This window comes from Prosopis cineraria, unplaced genomic scaffold, assembly GCF_029017545.1.
Source record: "Prosopis cineraria cultivar Desert tree isolate PC_DT_omini unplaced genomic scaffold, ASM2901754v1 PC4, whole genome shotgun sequence".
Taxonomy (NCBI): Eukaryota; Viridiplantae; Streptophyta; class Magnoliopsida; order Fabales; family Fabaceae; genus Prosopis; species Prosopis cineraria.
Window position 1 is genome coordinate 19,186,374 of NW_026555335.1, and position 21,766 is coordinate 19,208,139.

Below are 21,766 nucleotides of genomic sequence, written 5' to 3' on the forward strand. Positions count from 1 at the left end.
ATAATTTTTAATCAATTAAAAACCTTCACTTAGTGTCACCAACTTTCACCATTAGCCCTTATAATGAAAACAAACCTAATTTAAATCTTATTGGGCTCAAATAGCAAAATTATAACTAAATCAATAGACTTAAACCATTAAGGAGCAAAACCCAACCTCTTAAGATTTGACTCGTGCCCAAACCATCTCTTTTCATCCAATTATCCACTCAAAACATTAGATTACTATATAGAAACTTAACACATCCTTTCTAGGATCCAAAGAAACCAAAGCTTACAAAATAAAGCCTTTGAGATCAAAATTCAAACATTTTCTCTTCCAAAAATTGAATAAAATTAAGAGAGAAGGAAGAGGATTGAAGTAGGGAGTTTACCTATTGTGTAGCCGAGCTCGCAACGTCATAAAACCTCTTAGATCCAAGCCTAAGTTCCTCTCTTTCTCCTCTATTCTCCTCTCTCTCTCTCTCTCATGCATTTCCTTTCCTTGTTTTATTTCTGCATCCATTTTGCACTTTAAATGCGGATATTTTAGAAAAAATTACAAGAAAGGGCCCAACATTTTTTATTATAGCACAAAAGCTCGGGTCAACTTTGATAATTTTTTCTATAATTAAAAATACAATAAAACCAACTTTTGCTTAGTAAACTTCAAACTCTGGACCTCTATCAAATTATTCTAAATTTTAATTTAATTATAGATATTTTATTTTATTTTATTTTTTTAATAAATCTGAGTCTTAAAATTTCGGGATGTTACATTTTTCAATAGCATACTATCCAAAAATTTTAAGTTCTTAATAAATGAGGTTCAATGTGATAGAGAAGGTTAACAAGCTCAAAACAAAGCTACCAATGATGATATCTCTTTCATGAAAAATGATATAGAAGCTTTGTGTAAGCATATGACTATTAACTAACCATATTTCTTTTACTAATTCTCACAACTTACTTTACCTAGCAATACGATTGTCAATCTTAAGTCTTCTATTAATGCTATTGAGCTTAGAAGTGAAAAAATGGTTGGTAAAGATGATAAAAATGAGAATTGTTGTTGGAAAATTCAATTCTAAAAATTTTGTTCCAACACCTCTTCCTTGTTTTGATGCCAATTCTTGCTCTGATGATGCTATTTCTTATAGTGACAAAGATGAGGAAGGTGTAGAATAAGTTTATAGTGATCTCCTATCTCAAAAAGAGCCAAAAGAACAAGAAATTAAAGAAATCAAGCTCAAAATGCCACTATACAGAACCAAAACATGAATGTCTAGCAAGATATATGCACATATACATATACATATACATATGCATCCTAGTTGGTAACCTAAACATTTAACAACATTATCATACATTCATTACACACAAAGATAAGTCATACCACTACTGAAATGAAGCTAATCCTTTCTCGTTTCCTTTCCTATCCTTATTGTGCTCGCTTCACCTATATGCAAAAGGTAATAAAGTGAGACATACATATCAATAACTTAGATAAATCCTAAATATTGATTAGTAAGTAAAATCAAGAACAAAGATAAAGTAGCATCATTTCCATAAAAGTGACGTAGATAGATTTATATCATCAATATATACAATGCCATGCTCAATCATCCTCTATGCTCATGCACTCCTGGTTCCTACTAGTGAAGCAATCTCAACATTTAGGCCACAACTTCTTAGCCTTATGTGAAATAGGGCTAACAAACCAATAGCACAAACAGTGTATCCAAGGTGGGTGGTATACTCTCCTGTGTCCCCTACCAGCGAATAAAAATCAATGCTTGGACTACCAAGACTTCCTAGCCTTATATAGAGTAGGGTCATGACCCTTTGCCCTAGTCTAGGGTATACTTGTGGATATATATTATTGAAAATTGTGCCATAAGGCTAATCATTATACTATAAATATTATTATTTAATGAATTTTTCTTTTGTTATCATATTAATTGCATGTTTATTATGATAACTATATCCTTAGTTAGACTATAATAATTGCTCTAAATATCTCTGGTCGATCATCTACGAGGGATCATAGATGAAAAAAGACTAATATGACTTTGATTAATTATAGAGATATAAATCAAAGTTGAAGGCACTTTAAAGGGTACAAAATGCTAGATCGACCTACTATGAGAAAGCTGCATGGTAACAAGTCCTTAACTTATTTCATATGTAACAAATGTCAATAAGCCCTTTGCTTGAGATCATCATGGATTCTTACATGATGACCATTGAACTTTGACCTAGTCAAAAGTCATCTTTAACTAGGTGATCATAAAGGCTATGATTATGTTTAGCGATATTCATGAAGAGGAATATAAGTGGTCAAGATGAAATTTATCCCTCGCATTAATTAAGAGATATTACTAGGCCCCTCGATGAGTAAGGCTAAGAAAATGTATGGCCAAACTATAATGGAAAGGGTTTTCCATTACTATAGTCAGTCTACTTAGAGAGTGAGAAAGTAATCGTCAGGTAAAAAGAATGACAATTCTATGTCTCACACTTCACTGAAATATCATGTAACAAAAGGAATATGATACGGTTATATGATAAGTTACATTAGATCATTGATCCCCATATAAATTGGGTAGTCAAAATATCTTACTAGAGGCTAGTTGTGACTTCTGGGCTTGTAACGCTATTGCCTACTGCTAACTTCATTTAGGCCTATAGGGTTGTATACAAGAACAACCCAACTCGAGTTATAATGTATAAGTTCATTCAATCTTGAATGTATCTAGATTTAATGAATATAATGCTTTATCTAGGGTGAATGAATTTATATATATATATATATATGTATATGTATATGTATATGTATATGTAATATATGAAATAAAATTAAAATAATATATGTATATGTGTGTGTGTGTGTGTGTGTCATATAATATATATATATATATATAGGATATATTATATTATACTATATTATATTATTGTGTTAGCTTTAAATTTAGTTTTATGTAATAAATTAAATTTAATGACTAACAAGATATAAGAAGATATCATATCCATTCTATAAATTAAATTTATGAGATAAATTCAAATTAGATATGATATCATAGATTTAATTTATGCGATAAATTTAATTTTATTTCATTGGCTACAAAAAACCCTAATCTAGGGATGAGTTTCTAGTAAGAGAGTCTCTTGATGGCAAGACTTTGAGAGATACGAAAATACTCTTGAAAACAAAAGAAGCATTTGATTGACAGGTAGAGACAGTAACATCTTGAATTTCAATCCAATAAACTAGTTATTAATCAAGGATAAATTAGTAATTAGTGGAGTGATTTATGGTTTGAAAGTTAGTTTGATATTTTATGTTGGTTGGCCGTTGTGTTAATAGGATTGAGTGGTAGAACGATTAATTTGGGACATTACATGCGAGCAGTAGTGAGAGTTTTCTCACTATGTCACACACTATAGTGGAGGCTGTATGTGTTGTGACGCATGGTATAGATTTTTTTTACTTAAATACTAAGTTAAAACTCGTGAAATCAAAAGGGAGAAGTGAAGAAGAAAACGTGTTTGGAGAAGAGGAGGTGTTTGTGATCTGCTAGGGTATCAAATATCCAGAGCTCGAGAGTTTACTTCAATTAGTGACTTATCGTGTAAGTATTGTACAGCTCTACACTTCATTTCTACCCAATTTTCATTAGATTTGATCAATTGAAAAATCAAATTAGAGAGTTTAAAGTGTTGGAATTTAAAAGAAAGGTTAAAAGGGCTATTAAATACAGAACTAAGGTTTTAAATTAGTTTGGAGTTAAATAGTTAAGCTTTGTGAGTTAAGCTCAAAATAGCCTAAAAGTTAGTTTAAAAGGATGAAATTGTGTGGATAAATGTGTTAGAAGGTTGTTATGATCACTTGGATGGCCTATAGAGTCAATGACTATAAATAGTGGATAAATGAATTCAAAGGGCCTTAATTTAATCATTTATGTGTTAAGGGATTCAGTTTAGCTAAATTAATGCTTATGTAAAATGTTGAGAACAGACTGAAGGACACTACATATTAAGCCCCTGTGACATTGCTCGTGGGAATCTACATTTTATAGAATCCATGGTGATTGGTAACCCTTCGTAATAAGGATTAAAGGTAATTGGAGTAACCTTTTACTTGTTTGTTTGTGAAATTATTTATAAGTATGTTATGTAACTATGTGCATTGTGATTAATGAACTGATAGAGTAGCAAATTGTGAAAGTACATGTATGCAGGTGTGTGACTAATATGAGATGCATGTGAAGGGACCTATATAGACATGTGCATTTCTTCTACAAGATTACCCTAGATTAAGGTAGGGGGTCACAGCCCTACTCTGTATAAGTTTAGGAAGTCCTGATGATCTAGAGCATAGAGCTTGATTCTGCCACAACAGATTTAGGATATGGAATGATCTACGAGATTACCATAGACTAGGGTAGGAGGTCGTGGTCCTACTCTATATAAGCCTAGAAAATGATGATGGTCTAAGGCGTTAGAGTTTAACTCCATCATTATGGACCTAGGGAATCACTCATGTGCAAAGAGGATTACTTAGTTTGAGCAATAGTATAGTAAGTCCTTTTCATATGACTAAAAGTCCTAGCCTAAGCATAGAGATTGCTTTGCTAGGTGAGACCAGGAATGCATTAGTATAAGCATGATGAAGATTGATGAGAATGAATTCTTGTATATGTATACTTTATATTTTTCTTGAAACAATTGTTATTTTATCTTTTATTAGGGGGTCACAGCCCTACTCTGTATAAGTTTAGGAAGTCCTGATGATCTAGAGCATAGAGCTTGATTCTGCCACAACAGATTTAGGATATGGAATGATCTACGAGATTACCCTAGATTAGGGTTAGGAGGTCGTGGTCCTACTCTATATAAGCCTAGAAAATGATGATGGTTTAAGGAGCGTTAGAGTTTAACTCCATCATTATGGACCTAGGGAATCACTCATGTGCAAAGAGGATTACTTAGTTTGAGCAATAGTATAGTAAGTCCTATTTTCATATGCTAAAAGTCCTAGCCTAAGCATAGAGATTGCTTTGCTAGGTGAGACCAGGAATGCATTAGTATAAGCATGATGAGATTGATGAGAATTGAATTCTTGTATATGTATACTTTATTATTTTTCTTGAAACAATTGTTATTTTATCTTTTATTTATGATTTTGTCTACTAACCGATAATTGAGGTTACCTTCGAGTTATTGGACATATTTCTCACTTCATTTACTTTTTACATAGGTGAAGAGAGCACAAGACGGTTAAGAAAATAAGTGAGAAAAGAGTAGCCTTATTTGGTAGTGGTATAACCATCATTAATGTAAAATAAATGTATAAAGTTGTATTGAGAATTTAAGTGCCAATTAGGATGCATAAGTATATGTGAATATGTATATGACTTGTGTCATGAAAACTTGCTTATATATATGATATTTCATTTCGCCGAAGGTGCTATAGTGAAGGGCACGTGGGTAGGCCTAAATGCCATTGAAGCAAGCATATGATATTTTATAAGTTATTCCACTTATGAATATGTCAATTAAATGTGAGTTATGTGTATGATGAGAATTTGACCTAAATGGTCAGGCTGAGCCTTACTTAAAAGAGTCAAGTGTATTTAATTCATGACTATAAATGAGCAGAGCCCCATATGTAAAATTTTGGATGATTGAAAGTGGAATAAGTCTATATGAATATGTGTTATATGTATATGCGTCATATAAGTCCACAATTGTATGATGTGGTATTTAGAGGTCAATTTGAGTAAATGATGTGATATATGTGATTAGAAGTATCAATCAAGCATATGTAGTCCTTCTAGACTTAGTTTAAGGCTTAGAGTAATCTAATGGGACAAGGAATGAGAATTGAGCACTTGGGGCATGAGTTTTAAAAGAAAATGTGACTTTTACACTCAAGTGTCCAATTTTAGATTGAACTATTAGATTGAGTCCAAACTTATCTTATTAGCTATAATATATTATAAGCTTCATTGTAAACACTTAAATCACTCCAATTGGATGTCAAAAATGGTGCCCGACAGAGTTTCACCTATTGAACTGCCATATGAGAACAGGTTTTCATGTCATATGTATCGTGGCACATCGCAGTGCATGGCATGTTTCACAAAAAAGGATTTATACCTCATTAAGTCTTGAATTGTGTATTTACACTTCCAATAGGCCTCTTATTTTGATATCTATTTTAAGAAGCCAGACTCCTACGATTTGAAAACAAATAAAGGGCTATTACTTTGATATTATTGTTCTTGTGTTTGCTGATTGTGTGTTTAGGAATGAAAAAGTCTAGATTGAGTTAAGACTTTACACAGACATTGAAAGTGCTAGCATGCTATTGGTGTTGGAAAGCTATTCATGTGGATACAAGTAGAGGGAGTCAATCTACATTGTCAACTCCTGAGGTCTAAACACTTGAAGAAAACTCAAGAAGTTGATGCTAGAAAAGTATTCTTCTATCCACTTTGACTTAAATGAATTCGAGCAGTCTCCAATCATGATTGGTATTAAATTTTAGTTTTCAAGTATGCTTCCCAATCCAACATATATTCCTGAGTCCTCACTAGTAAAGCAACCTCAACTTTTAGACTTCTAAGACTTCTTAATCTATACAAAGTAGGGCCATGACCCCTACCCTAGTTTAAGGTACACTCGCGGATGCAAATGTACATGCCTTTTCACATACATTGCAAGCATTACTCATACACATGCATAGTTCTTTCATAATATTGCTACTATATCATTTCATAACATATAATGCATATAATTTACATAAAATACTTGTAAATCATTTTACAAACTAATAGACAAAAAAGTTACTTCAATTACTTTTTACCCTTAATACTAAGGTTACTATTTGCACTTTTACACTCAAAAAGCAAGATTCTCATAGGCAATCTCTTAGATGCTTAATCTACATAATGAAACATTATTTATCAATTTCTAGCACTCAACACAAGGTACTAATGTGGCTAGGCCAAATTCCTTAATGCATGAAACAATCTAATTAATACCTTTTGAGTTCACATAATCCATTTTTTTATAGTCATTTAACCTTAAGCTATTCAAATAACCAAAACACCCCTCTCCTCACTAACCAACATTTACACCTCTTTTGAACTAATCATTTAGGCCAATTCAAGCCTATATCCTTAGGGTTCAACACTAAACCCCAAACGCATCGCAAAACCTTAGTTTCACACCTAATAATCCTTTTAAAACCTTTTTCTTAGATTTTAACCCTTTAAAACTCCTTAATTCAATTTTTCTATGAATCAAACTTAGAGAACATTAGGGTTAAAAATGTAGTACAGGGAAGTATGAAACTTACTGGACAAGTCATTAGTCAATGCAAACCCCTAAACTCTAAAAATTCTTGCCCTACCACAGAGAAACCCTTCTCCTCTCCTCCTTCATTCATCTCCATCTTTTCTCATCTAAAACATGAGCTGATCACATCAGCTTCAAGTAAATTCTATGCTATACGCTGCAATGCATGCAACATATACCGTGATATATGGCATAGTAAGGTAACTCTCATTGTGGCTCACACGTTTGTCTTGGACTATCATCTTACCAATCAATCCCATTAATACACTAATCAACCAATACCACATAATAGCCAACTATCTAAAACTATTGTCAATTTGATAATTACTAATTTACCATTAACTAGCAAACTAGTTTCTCGGATTAAAGTTAGGATGTTACAATTCTCCCTCCTTTAAAGGAATTTTTCCCCAAAATTCAAACATAATTATAATTTACCTCATGGAAAGAAATAGGGGTACTGCTTCCTCACACTTTCCTCCATCTCTCATGTTGCATCACTAGGAGCCATTACTCACAAAAACACTTTGACCAATTGGATAGTCATGTTATGTAGGTGCTTTTCTTTAACATATACCATTCGATCTAGCTTAGTTTGATTAGTGAGATTCTCTTAAATCTCTTAGTTTGATACAATATCCCACTTCTATTAAGGATCTCTAAAGGTTGAAGTGTTCCAACTAGTTTATGTCTCTTAATCTTTACTTTTTGATATGACATTGACATACAAACTTGATAACATCCAGCTTTATACCTTGCCGCCACCAATGCTTCTTTGTATCTTAATACATCATGGTCATACCAAGATGCATACATACTTACTCTAACGAGCCTATTCTAAGAGCTTTCTTCTGATCCCCTCATCTATAGGTATACAGATTGTTTCCTTATACAAGATGAACCCATCATTGCTGAACCAGAAAAGAATAGTATGACCCTCTTCAATATCTTCTTGGGTATTTAACAAGTACTTGTCTTTCAATTTAGCTTCTTATATCTCTTGCAAAACATATTAGAATCACTATAGAGTAGACTACATTCAGGGAATAATCTGATGCCTTTAGCTATATCTCCGAAAGAGATGGCATCAATTGGTTTTCTTTTACCATTAAACCAGCTATATGCAATAACTTTTAGCTTAAAGTATATTAGCTTTTCTAAGATAATACTTAAACTTAAAATTATAATCTTTTAAGGACTCCATCTATCGCCTTTACCGCATGTTAAGCTCTTTTATTCACAAAAATATTTTAAACTCTTATAATCATTGCGCACATTAAACTCTACACCATAGAGATAATGTTGCCAAATCTTAAGAGCAAATACCACAATTGCTAGGTCCAAGTCATGCATTAGATAACTCTCCTCATGAGGTCATAGTTGCTAGGATGCATATGCCACTACTCGATCTCTTTGCATTATCACAAACCCCAAGCCTTTTCAAGAAGCATTTGTATATAAGGCAACTATAAATCAGGAATAATCAATACTAGTACTAAGGTTAACTTCTCCTTAAGCTCCACAAAAGCAACATCACATTTATCATCCCAATAAAAAGGCTAACCTTTCCTCGTTAACTGAGTTAAAGGAATAGCAATCTCCAAAAATTCCTAAATAAATCTTCTATAATAACTAGCTAGACCCAAAAAACATCACACTTTATTAACTGAACTTGACCATTCCTACTGCAATACTGCATCCACTTTATGAAGATATATTACGATACCTTTAGCTGACACTGTAACATTCAAAAACTTCAAATCTAGAAAATTGATTAATTAAGGGTAATTTATTTAATTATGTTTTTGGGTTGTTAATTAGATTTTTAGGTCATATTTGGCTCTAAATTAAGTTAGGATGAAAGTCGAATCAAGTTGGTAGGCATTGGTGGGAGAAATATCTTTTTATTGCTTGCTATATCGTGAGCTATGGCTTGTGTGGCATGCACTATGGCGCACGGCACAGCAGGCAACTTAAAATTTTTAAAAATGATCAAAAAATGATAGTTTTTATGGTGAAAAACCTTGAATACAAAGGGGCAAGTTTTGGGCACTACTAGGACATCAATTTGGGAGGATTTTAAAGATAATTTGATCCTTCAAACTCTTAAGTAAGTTTTTTACCCTTTTCCTCTACCTTTTTATCTCATTTTTCATAGGATTTGGAAGAGGGAGAATTTGCTTTGATTGGATTAAGCCATGAGTCTATGTTTTAAAGGTTTCTATTGACTCTAAAGGTTTGATTTAGGTTTATTAATCTTAGATATGTAGTAATATAAAGCTACTTTATTGTTTGGTGAAAGTTAGATCAAGCCCTAACTTGATCATGGGGTTTTGAAGTGTGATAAGTTAAGATATTAAGTGTTATGATGTGATATAGTTAGTGGGAGGCTTGAAGGGATTGTGTGAAGAAATTGTAATCTTGACAAGCCTATTTGTTGAGAATATGAGTGAGACGTGGGAGAATTGGGAGGTTATTGTTAGCTAATAGTGCTTGTGCTAATTGAAAATTAACATATAGTACTTATTGTTGTAGATTGTGGCGTGGGAAGACTTACCTTGACACAAGAAGAGATTTAGTATCACGGGTAACCTTTTTAGTAATAAAAGGGTTGAGGTAACTAGATAATTTGCATTATTTATTACCTTGAATAAGTTATTCTCAAGTTTCTTTTCTATAATTTGTTGTGTATATATGTATAAATTTTATAAAGGTTAACTATTTTAGAAAATAAGTGGAGTATTGATTTGTGAAATTCTATATTTTTGAAGTAAATGATAAGATTTGTTATACTTATTTGGAAAGTTGTTTATACATGGTAAAGTGGAGAAATGTAGTGAAATGTGGCATGTTAGAGGGTGGGAGGTCACCCTAGTGGAGTTAGTGAAGATTGAGTTCATATGGCATTGCTAGCACCTCAGGATACCAGGTGCAGCACTTACTCTCGTTAGTGCCCAAAAATGAGTGCGGTGCTGGAGACTTATTCTCCTTAGTACCCAAAAGGGTGCGGAGTTGGAGACTATACTCCTTAGCATCCGTAGGATGTGGTGTTGGAGTAACAACACCCTAAATTACTTGTAATAAATGGAACCAGTAGTCCATAAGTGATTTAGTACACCTTGGCCAGATAGTCCTACCATGGATGGTGAGCTTAGGGACCATACATGTGGTTTGGTTCTGTAAAATAGCCTACCAGTTCGGTCAAGAGTATTGGAGGACTGGATGGTTAGGGATTATGCATGTAACTTGTGGTGATCTTATATGGTATGTTTATTTTACTAGATTTAAGGCTTGTTTATAACTTGGTATGTTAATCAATAATGTAGATTATCTTAGTTACTGAGATTTTTATCTCACCCCGTGGTTATCATTTTACAAGTTCCACCAGTGAGACTGAGCCAGGGAGGAAATCGGGCATAGGCTAGCATACTTGCTAAATTCTCATTGTAATGCCCGATTTCGATTTGAGTCACATACATAAACTTATATTGACGAGATTATATCGTGCCAACTGGGAATGTATTTCATTTTAATTGGTTGTACTTGTTTCACACTATATTATTTTGTATTTTAACCCAATATTGTATATGATGTGAATATGTGGCAATTTTATGGTGATAGGCTAAAATACTAATACAACTACAAGGAATGTTTTATCTATGTGGTGACAATATATATGTAATGTATTATGCAGCAATAGAGGCCAAATAGTGTGCATGGTGTTGTTTTAATATTTTGGCCATATTGGGTGAAATTGCCACTGAGTAGCCAAATTTTGTGTTTGGTATGTTTTTATGTGTTTGAATGTTTACTCAAGTGTATTTTGATCCATTGGACTTGGTTCAAGCCTTACAATGGATTAATGGTATATGTTATGAGTTTTTGGTACTTGGATGGTTGAAAATCACTTTAAAAACTAACTTTTGCATCCGAGTATCTAAAATTCTCATACGGTGTCAGATCATAATGAAACTTGTACCATTAGTTAGCTCATCAAATAATCTTCACGTGGGTGCTTGAATTACTCCAATCGAACATCGGATGCGAAAATGGCGTGCATTTAAAGTTTATCCAAAAAAGCTGTCATGACAGCATTACTGTCATGGACATATGCGCCGCAGTGCATTTCATGCAAGCCATGGCACATGGTACAATGAGAAAACTTTTCTTTCTATGCCACATATCGGGATGCATGGACCACGAGCCATGGTGCATAGACCAAAACACTCAAAAATGACACTTGGCCATGTTTTGAAGTGTTTTGCTTCCCAAAACTTTCCTATGCTTCCAATACCTTTATAAATCATTAAGTTTAAGCTCAAACTACAAATTTGAAGGGTTTTTATGGGATCCTAAATTTTATGTGTGCACACAATAGGGTCAATACCAGGAATGTCAGCCAAAGTCCAACTAATAGCATGTATGTTCTTTCTCAACACATCAAGTAATGCATTTTCTTCCTCAAGAGATAAAGAGTTAGAAATTATTACCGGAAGCTTCTCATTCTCAATGAGATATGCATACTTAAGATTGGATGGTAAAGGCCAAAGTAGGTGGCTCTACACAAGAGGGAATGAGCTTCTTCAAGTCTAATTTGCTAGAATACTCCATGGTACTATCTTGTCTTTTAGGTTTCTCACTTGTTTTTGATTTCTCCTCTTCTTTCTTTACAGCCTCCCCCTTTTCTTGCAACTTGTCCTCAAGTGCTTGGACTTGAGCCACGGCCTCGACATGTGAAAGTGTAGAATTTCCTCCAATAGCTTGGGAATCCTAAGAACATCAAGCTCGAGTGGAGAAAAACTCATAGATTCGGCCTTAATGGCTTTAGTACCTACAACACAAGAAGATATACCCTTCTCAAGCATTTCAAGATCAAGCATAGGAGATATTTTAAACAAATCATGAGGAGAAGTAGTTGCATCATTCAAGCATGCATCAATCTCTAAACAAATAGGACAACTACATCCATCAATACATGTAGTAGTAACAAGAGACAAATCAGCATCAACATGTGAGAAAGAATCAAGCATGTGAGACTCACAAGCATCATGAAGCAATAACTCAATGGAACTTACACCTAACAAAGAATAATCCTCAAAAGGATGTTTCATTGCTTCATATATATTAAAAATAACATGATCCTCTCCACATTTCAAAATCAAACTACCTTTTTCCATGTCAATTAATGTACGGGCAGTCCTCATAAATGGCCTTCCTAAAATCAAAATATCATCCCCACTCCCTTCTTTTGACATATCAAGCACATAGAAATCCACAGGAAATAATAGACCTTTAACACAAACCAACAAGTCTTCTACTACTCCATGTGGTCTTCTAACACTTCTATCCGCTAATTGGCATATCATAGGTGTCTTATGCATGCAATCAAGACTCAAGGCATGATAAATTGAAAGAGGCATAACATTAATGGCTGCACCTAAGTCTATCAATGCATGAGAAAAATGTGTGTTGCCAATCTTGCATGGAATTGTGAAGGAACCGGGGTCCTCACATTTTATAGGGAGTTGAGGCTTCATGATAGCACTCACAGATGAAGGTAATTGTACCCTTGCATTAGGCCTAAATTTTCTTTTATTTGTACAACAATCTTTCAAAAATTTGGCATACTTAGGAAAGTTCTTAACTACATCCATCAAGGGTATATTAACATGAATCTTATGGAAGAAATCATATGCCTCTTGATCAAATTGTCCCTTCACTTGCTTAGGGACCACTTGTGCTTGTGGAAAAGGAAGCTCCTTCATAATCTCTTGACTTTGCCTTCCTTCTTCCTTTCTTGAACTCTCCTTTCTTGTTTCACTTTGCTCGGCCTCTCCCTTTTTTTCCTTACTAAACAACTCGGCCATAGTCCCCTTTTCCACCTTAGATGGTGGTTGCTCACATATGATCTCCTCAATGTTTTCATCCTCATCATCTCTACAAAAAGATGCATCATTAGGAGCAAAAGAAGAACTAGAAACATTAACATTAATTGAAGAATTTAAAGAGGGCTTCTCGGCCTTCCCTTGTCTTTTGTCTTCTTGTACTCTTTCTCCCAACTCCTTGCCACTCCTCAATGTGATAGCATTAAGATTAGCTTTAGGATTAGCAACAGTGTTGGATGGTAATGTAGAGGCTTGAGCATTGGCTGCACTTAATTAGTTAGCAAGCATATTCATTTGAGAAGTAAGGGCATCAATTTTAGAGTTCATGTTCTCACACTTGTTACCCATACTCTCTACCTTGTTCCCTAAGCCATCATACATGTTTTTATACAAAGAGTTCATTTCAATCAACTGCTTACGTAACACATTCACATTATTAGAAGAGTTTGAATTAGAAGAACTCTCAATTGGAACAAGTCTCCTATCACTATAAGAATTAGAAGAAGGTGCAAGAGAATTACCACTTGGATTGTAGCTTTGAGAAGAGCTACCTTGAGACAAATGAGGTGGAGGGTCACGGCCAAAGGTGTTTTGATAGGATCCTCTTTGTTGATTGTCTTGTAAAGCCACATTTGGATTTGAATAGGAGAAATTAGGATGGTCTCTCCATGAAGGGTTGTAAGTATTAGAATAAGCTCCTTGCACTTGCCTCCCACCATAGGATTGTTTTCCATTGTAGATAGCATTTACTTGTTCAAACTTAATAGGACAATTGCTTTCTACATGTATAGGTGAGTCACAAAAAGTACAAGAATAAGGGACAAGTGCTTGAGAAGTACTTACATTGCTCACTTGAGATATTTGTGGAGCCAACATTCTCCCAATCTTGGCAGCTAGCAAGTCCACATATGAATCATTAAGAACTGAGGAACCTACCATATTCACATTTCTCTTTTCCCTTGTAGAGTATTGAGCACCACTTGAAGCCATCTTGTCAATTAGTTCCCAAGCCTTTAAGGAAGTGAGGTCAATTAAGCATCCCCCACTAGCGGCATCAATGTTAACTTTGTCTCTTGGAATCAAGCCCTCATAGAAATATTGGACTAAATTCTCACTAGAAATTTGATGGTGTGGGCATTTAGCCAAAAGGCCTTGGAATCTAGTCCAATACTCATAGAGACTCTCATCCTCTCCTTGTTGGACCCCATAGATTTGCTTTCTCAAATTGGTGACCTTGGAATTTGGAAAGAATTTATCTAAGAAGAGTCTTCTTAGCTCGGCCCATGTGCTCACTTTCACATAAAAAGGGTAGTTGAAATACCATTCCTTTGCTAAACCTTCAAGAGAAAATACAAAAGCCTTAGCTTGAACATCATCAACATTTACATGCATAGGCTTCATAGTATCACAAACCAATAGGAAAGTATGCAAAAACCTATGACAATCCTCTCCTGGTAACCCATGAAATTTAGGCAATGCATTAATCAAGGAGGATTTAATTTCAAATTGAACATTAGTAGGAGGAACATATAAGCCATAAGGATTATCATGCCAATTAGGTTGAGTTAATTGCCTAATGCTCCTCTCCTCTCTAGGGTTATGCAAGCCTTCAAATTCATTATTAACATGGCCATCATCATGCAAATTCTCATTCCCATTCCCATGGCCCTCATTATGCACATGCTCATGTCCTAAGATACCTTCCATTGTTGAATTACAAACCAAATGAGAATCAAGAATAGGTTGTGATCTTCTCAATCTAGAAATAGTTCTTTCAATTTCTGGATCTAATTCAACAAAAGAGGTATGTTTTCTTCGGGTCATGCACTAATCAAGCTCAAGAAAATTAAGAACAAAGAACAAACTAAACTAAAATGCAAATCAACATGAAACAATTCAAAACACACAAAAGCAAGAGAAATAATTTTTTTTTATTTTTTTATTAAACTCAATAGCAACAAAATGAAAAAAAAATAACACCAAACAAGTAGAAAGAGAGTTAGAAATGCTCAATCAAGAAGCTTTGGCAATTCTGGAATTCGCACAGTAGGCTCTCTGGAGACAGTGAACTTGTGAATTTTCTATCAGCAAATCCACATGATAAATTCCCCTGAAACTTTTATGAGAAACACAAGAGATATACAGGAAAATTATATAAAACTTTTAGATTAAAAATCCTTCCCAATCGTTCCCAGAATTTTTCACAAGTTGGTCCTCAAGTCTGGAGAAACAGGATTTCGTCCAGAAGACCTTCAGAGCTTCTAACAAACTTTCAAATAGGAAAATGGAAAAATTGAAGAAAATCCTAAACACAAGAAACAAAGATAAGACAGCGATAAGAAAAATGAAACTGGAATCAATCAATTTGAACGCACAAAGAGGAAGATATGCTAACTCAAAGTTGAAACAGGGTTTTGGGAATCCTCTGTAATGGCTCCCTGGACCTTGTTAGATTGTAAAATTTCCACAGGACACTTCCCACGTCCAAAATTGACCAAACCAATTTTAAAGTGAAGCTAGGATATAGAGCTTTCAATGAAATAAATTCCACATTCAAATTCCCTCAGACTCATTCCCAGTTAATTTTTCAATTTCAGACAGAGACACTAAAAACAGAGTATTTTCAGCTCTACACCAAACCAACGAAAATTGCACTAATTTTTTTTTTCTTTTTCAAAACAGAATAAAAACACTCAAAACACAAAAAAACACTAAACAAAACACAAAAACAAATTTTTATAATTTTTCAAAAAATTTTCCAGGAACACTAAAAATGTAAATTAAGTACTAAACAACCTTAGAATTAAACTTAAACCATTCCCCGGCAACGGCGCCAAAATTTGATAGGAAATTAGTCGCTTATCCTCAAAATTACACTAAAGCTAACCCTAATGCAATATAGGGCCAACCCTAGGTCATCTCCCAAGGAATGGTTTTAAGTCTAATTGAAAGTTATCTAGTGAAATAAATCAACTAAAGTTTGTAGGAATTTAGTTACCTAGCTAATTATCTAAACTAATTACCTAATGTGCAAGTAATTAAAATGCTAGTGAAAGTGAGTGAAATGAACTTCCCTTTTTACAATAATGGAACCCTAGAGATTAGTTGATTTTGGACTCATTATCTTCTCATGATTAGGCTAAGTTTAGCTTCCCTTTCCTCTTGACTAAAGCTGTCATGACTTAAGAAAATTATCCTAAGCCAATTAACCTAATTAGCTAACCTCCCTAGGTCTTAGATTAAAGTCCCTAGTTCAATTAACCAATTGGTGAAGACATTAGCCAAGTGATTCACTCAAAATCCTCTCTCAACAGCCATGGTCAAACACATAAATTGAGCAACCACAAGATTATGTCAAGCTACTCAACAACACAAGCATTAACACCACAAGATTATGCAATATTAACACAAGAAATTCACTAATTGAAAAACACAAGATTATGTGCCAAACAAAGAGTGGCAAAATTCAGTCATGGCTGTCCAAGGAAGAAATTAAATGAAACAATCCTCTCTCTTTACATCAACATCAAATTCAAATTAGAATTTATAAGCTAAGATGATTAAACCCTAGATTAAGGAATCTAACCATTAGTAAAAAGAGAAGAGGATAGGAAACAAAAGAACTTAGCCAATTTGAAGCTCAAGACTCATCCTCCATCTTCATCTCTCTAGGATTCCACAAAGAAACTTAGCCAATCTTCATCTTCAAGAACCCTAGTGATTGCTTGTGAAGGCCAAACTCCATAGCTCTTGAATGATGGAAATGAGCTTCAATCCTTGTGAAAATGGAAGGGATGGAACGAAAATGAAGAGAGGAGAAGAATGGTATGAGTTTTGTGGAGGTTTGGTGGCTGAAAATGGAGGTTAGGGTGCTGGAAAATGAAGAACAAAAGAGAGAAAATGAAGAACACTATGAACAAGAGAGAGAGAATGTGGAAGATGAATGAGATATGTGTTGGATCCCATTTGGGGCTTAAAATGGCGTGCTCCTTGGTGTCTTCCATCAGCTGAAGCTTAATTAAAATAAGGAAAAAGAAATTAAAATGTAAATGGGAGCCTTGTCACACTTGCAAGGTGGCAACTTCCTATTGGTTTGTAGATGATTCCAATGTGTGCCTAATTTCTCATGTGTCATCCACATCATTTTAGCTGATTTAATCCCTCAAAATAATCATAATTCACGTGCAAACCATCAGCCATTGACCTCAAGGAGTGTTGACCTCAATTGCCCAATTGATGCACAAGTCACATGCCACCTATGTCACATAAATCACATAATTCAATTAAATAGCATATGATATAATAAAATCTAATTCATGTCCAGAATTAAATTCATATTTAGAAGGGAGAATTTATTAAATTAACCAAGTTTCAGGCTGCACAAAATTATATAAAAATTTTCACATAAAGGCAAACCAAAAACTAGGACAAACTAAGACACTTAAGAAAGTGTTGACTTTTTTATTTAATTACTCCCAAACTAAAATGAATTTTAAAAATATAATTTCATCATTTATCAACTGGACATAAAATGTACTTTGTCAATTTTTCTTGTACATTTTCTCAAAAGTTTATTTTTTTGGACCAAAATGCCCCTAGTGCACTGAACCTAGAAACTTAGGCAAAGTTCCAAATCTAATGCAATGTGTGCACTTGAAGGTGATAAATCATTAATAAAATGGTCCTAATTGACAAATAAAAGTGGGTAACAAATGTGTTCTATCATCACCCACTAAGGCTATCTGCCTCCTATACTAATAGGTCATATTTGTTACACACTTTTCTTAGGCATTTAAGAGCATATTTCATAGTAAGAAAAATTAAGGTTTTAGGCTTTGAAGGAAAAGTATGCATATTAGGGGTATTTTGATCATTTTTCACTTCATTGGGAATTGAAGGAATAATCTAAAATTTTATGTGTGCATTAGTAGTAGGTTCATTTAGGTCAAAATATTTGGTCTTGAAACACTACAACAAAACAACGTTTTTCTTGTGGCATAAATCTGTGAGAAATCATTAAATTTTGTGAGAAATAATTTTCTCATAGCATTTCTCACGCCAAAAGGTTCGTCACTAAACCTATCGAAGAAAAAAACATTTCACACGAATGGAACCGTGAGAATCATTTCTCATGCCCTTATCCGTAAGAAGTTCTTACTGAGATGAAATCCGTGAGAAATTCTTGCAGAAACTTTGTGAGAGTATTTCCTTTAATATAAATTTGTGACAACTTCTCACATATTATTGGCATGAGAAATTCTCTCATATAAGGATGTTGTGAGAATTTCCTATGATAATATTCTATGAGAAATTCTCATGCATAATAAAGCTGAGAGAATTTCTTTTAAAATAATGCTGAGAGAAATGTAAGACAAATTCTTATATACAACATCCATGAGAAATTCTCTCATAACAATACACCGTGAGAAATGCTAACAGTTTGTTTAATTGTTTTTCTCACTAATTTGATGAATTAATTTTCATGAGAAATTTATTCTCACAGAATTTTATTACAAGAAATTTTGTGAGAACTCTATATTATTATCATTATTTATTTGATTATTTAAAAATTCTATTATAAACCTGTTAAAATATTTCTCAAATAACAGACAACAACTAAAAATAGTTGACATATAAACACATATGTCACAATTGAACATCAGAAAATTGCATTATATCATAATGTTTATAGCAAAGTTCATAATACTATGCAATAAAAGTCATAACACATAAAACATGAAATCACATAAATTCATTCTCACTGAACTCATCATCCTCTTCATCATCAGAACCATCTTCTTGTGAGTCATTCTCCAAATCACCACAACCCTCCTCATCATTGGTTTTAGAAGGACTACCTTTTTCAAATTTGCTTATCCGTGTCATAATCATTGCCTATTTTTGATCCATTCTTTCTTCCCTAGCACGAAATTCTTCCTCCCTTCTTTGTTCCCTAGCTCGAAATTCTTCCTCCCTTACTTGCAAAGATTCAACAACCTTTTCAAATCTATCCTCATAAAATTTTTTCTGTTCTTCTAGTTGTTTCTTTAAGAGTGCAATCTCACCAGATGTATTGGCACATTGAGTTCCATTAGAATTAAGAAGCCCTGCCTGTGTTCCAAGCCCATAAACTCGACCCCTCTTATTTTTCCCCCCAACCACCTGAAGCCATAAAGCAGAATCGGAAATACTAGCATCGGATTCTTGACATTCTTTTAATCGCTCAAACTCATTCTGCATTAAAACAAAATAATGTTAAAATGTATGCCTAAAAACAAAAAAAAAAGAATAAAGACTTAAATAACTTACATAAGTGTTAGCAGCTCTCTTTCCAACCCAACCTTTTTCCTCATCATGTTGAATTTTCTTGAAAACCTCAGGATATTCACAAGGCCTTCCCAATTCAACTTCCTACATGATTTATAAAAAATGATAGGATTAACTCAATAATTAAAGAATGAAAAAATACATATATATTTGAATAATTCTTACCATTCTTCTTCTATGCTCTGCAAATGTTATTCGTCCCCCTCTATGCACACATCCTCCTGTGTTAGCTGCTCGATTTTTTTTATTTTTCTCAGATTTAGCTTTAAATTCATCACTTTCCCAATATTTTTCAAGCTCCTTTCGAGGTCCAGGCATTAACCATTCACCTTTTGTTTTACCAATTCGAATGTCCCTCGAAGAGGAGCGAATTACCCCACTACATTTCTTCTTCCATATTTTATGAACATCACCATCTAAAGTTGGGTCCCAAGCACATCTTAGCTACATATAAAAATATGAAAATGTCAAGTGCTACAAAATAAAATATTTGTATCAATAAGTTGTAAAGAATTAGTAAATTAGCTCACTTTGAATTCATTAAACCATAAATTTTTAACATTTTTGGGACTTTACTAAATCCAGGCCATCCACTCTCATACTTTGAATGGATTATTCTAGATAAGATTGACACTGATTCAACTGAAGGAAGTAACCTATAAAAAGAACAAGAATTAGTATATAACAAGTAACAAATGATAACATAAAAATTCCAATAAAAGATACTTACTCCTCAATTGAAGGAAATATCTATCGTAGAATACTATACTCTATTTTGTCATACTCATTAAAAAATCTTATTCAACCCAAAACAAAAATTTATAGATATGTCCTGTCATACCCATTAAAAAATTACAGAGAATAAACCACCAAATTTGTGCAATTAAAACCATAAAGGATGGAAAGCAACGTGCATTGAATAGGAATCAAAAATTATTATTATTATTATTATAGCAGTAAAACAAGAGTGTACGAACATGGAAGAGGAATCAATAAATATACATGTCTGTGTGCCACTCCCAACACCTAAATAAATAAAGATAATTAATCTTGGGAGGGGCCCTAGGTGAAGAATAAAAACGCAAACTTGAGTCAGCTTTATATATTTAATATTAATCAAGAAAGGAATGGAGGAATAGAGGAACCTTATCGCAGGAGAAAGAGGATGATGATCTTTAACGTGCAAGAGAGAGGAATGGAGGGACTGTATAACCGAGAGAGAGCACGAGCTGCAAATAGAGCGATCTTCGCGAGGCAGGAGCACGATTTGGGTTTTAAGCAACTGACTCTCAGGATACCTAAGCTGAAGGAGCGAGCGGGAGATGAAATTTTTTGAGCCAAATGGAGGGACTGAACAGTAGATGAAATGGCAAGAATGGAGGGAAGAAAGAGGGCATTAGGGATTTCAGTGAATTATTTTATAAAATTAATACCCACTAATTCTTTTTATGTTTCAATTTTAAATCTTACGATAATATAAATTTCATATTATTAAATGTTTTTAATATTATATTCTGAAGTACATTTTTATTTAATGACATAAAATATATTAAAAAATATATTATAATTTTTTATTGTTAAATTAAACAAAATTTATCACCGGGTCTGTTGTTATTTATTTTATTTTATTATATCAATTATTTAATTATTTTTTTGTAAATATTTTTTATTAAAATTTTATTTCAAGTAATAAGTAATTTCTCATAGTAAAGTAGTTGAAAAAAAAATAATTTAGAGGGAATCCAAGTTTTTAGTAAATATTTGGCTCCAACTCAATTATTTTATATGAAAATTTTGAAAAAGATAAATTTATTAAAAATAATTGGTTCTTTGTAAAGAAGAAAAAATAGCTTGAGATGTTAGGGTCAAGTTTAGCTATATAGCCTCTATTATAAAGTTAATAAGTAATATTTATATACCATTGTTGACTTAGGATATATACCAGAAACTCTGAGATAAAAAATTCCTACGTATTTTTGCACTTTATATTTTATTTCTTTTTCTTAATGATCAACATTAACCAACATCAAGCAAATTTAACAAGATAGGGAATATGCTCTCACCGAAAAAAAAATGTTTATGAATACTCATGTACAATCGTTTGACATAAAAATACTGATAGCTAAACCCTTATAGTTTGGGTTGGGTTGGAATTTCTTGCCTATATTAAAATGGGTTGTGCCCAACCCAACTCAGTTCCCTCTCCCAACC

General features: G+C 33.4%; 2 protein-coding genes and 1 non-coding gene across 6 annotated transcripts; 1 reads left to right on the plus strand and 2 right to left on the minus strand.

Moving 5' to 3' along the window:
* Positions 1-372: 372 nt before the first annotated feature.
* LOC129310069 (uncharacterized) lies at positions 373-15,888 on the minus strand. Of its 3 annotated transcripts, none has more exons than XM_054951907.1 (4): positions 13,750-15,888; positions 11,834-13,491; positions 1,375-1,437; positions 373-494 (listed from the first exon to the last, which is right to left on the minus strand). In XM_054951907.1, the coding sequence occupies exons 1-2, from the start codon at positions 15,050-15,052 to the stop codon at positions 12,011-12,013; spliced, it is 2,784 nt and encodes a 927-aa protein (XP_054807882.1). In that variant the 5' UTR covers positions 15,053-15,888; the 3' UTR covers positions 373-494; positions 1,375-1,437; positions 11,834-12,010. The 3 variants fall into 3 exon arrangements, with proteins under 3 accessions (XP_054807882.1, XP_054807885.1, XP_054807883.1); XM_054951908.1 differs by having other exon boundaries at positions 392-510; XM_054951910.1 differs by lacking the exon at positions 1,375-1,437 and having other exon boundaries at positions 390-510.
* LOC129310204 (small nucleolar RNA R71) lies at positions 14,349-14,455 on the plus strand. The gene has a single exon (XR_008593042.1). It is a non-coding gene; the product is annotated as a small nucleolar RNA R71 (small nucleolar RNA).
* A 3,077-nt stretch (positions 15,889-18,965) lies between the features above and the next one.
* LOC129307959 (uncharacterized) lies at positions 18,966-20,878 on the minus strand. 2 transcript variants are annotated; one of them, XM_054948912.1, is made up of 4 exons: positions 20,701-20,878; positions 19,721-19,999; positions 19,538-19,639; positions 18,966-19,462 (listed from the first exon to the last, which is right to left on the minus strand). In XM_054948912.1, the coding sequence occupies exons 2-4, from the start codon at positions 19,871-19,873 to the stop codon at positions 19,124-19,126; spliced, it is 594 nt and encodes a 197-aa protein (XP_054804887.1). In that variant the 5' UTR covers positions 19,874-19,999; positions 20,701-20,878; the 3' UTR covers positions 18,966-19,123. The 2 variants fall into 2 exon arrangements, with proteins under 2 accessions (XP_054804887.1, XP_054804888.1); XM_054948913.1 differs by lacking the exon at positions 20,701-20,878 and having other exon boundaries at positions 19,721-20,065.
* Between the last annotated feature and the right edge of the window lie 888 nt (positions 20,879-21,766).

Excerpts from the sequence above, each read along its gene's own strand:
- LOC129310069 (XM_054951907.1), bottom strand. The coding sequence starts at position 15,052 with ATGACCCGAAGAAAACATACCTCTTTTGTTGAATTAGATCCAGAAATT. Across the intron at positions 13,492-13,749 it reads TCAAAGCTACAATCCAAGTG|CCAATGCTCAAGCCTCTACA; the intron begins GTAATTCTCTTG and ends AATTAAGTGCAG.
- LOC129307959 (XM_054948912.1), bottom strand. The coding sequence starts at position 19,873 with ATGCCTGGACCTCGAAAGGAGCTTGAAAAATATTGGGAAAGTGATGAA. Across the intron at positions 19,640-19,720 it reads CAGAGCATAGAAGAAGAATG|GAAGTTGAATTGGGAAGGCC; the intron begins GTAAGAATTATT and ends TAAATCATGTAG. Across the intron at positions 19,463-19,537 it reads AGAGAGCTGCTAACACTTAT|AATGAGTTTGAGCGATTAAA; the intron begins GTAAGTTATTTA and ends GTTTTAATGCAG.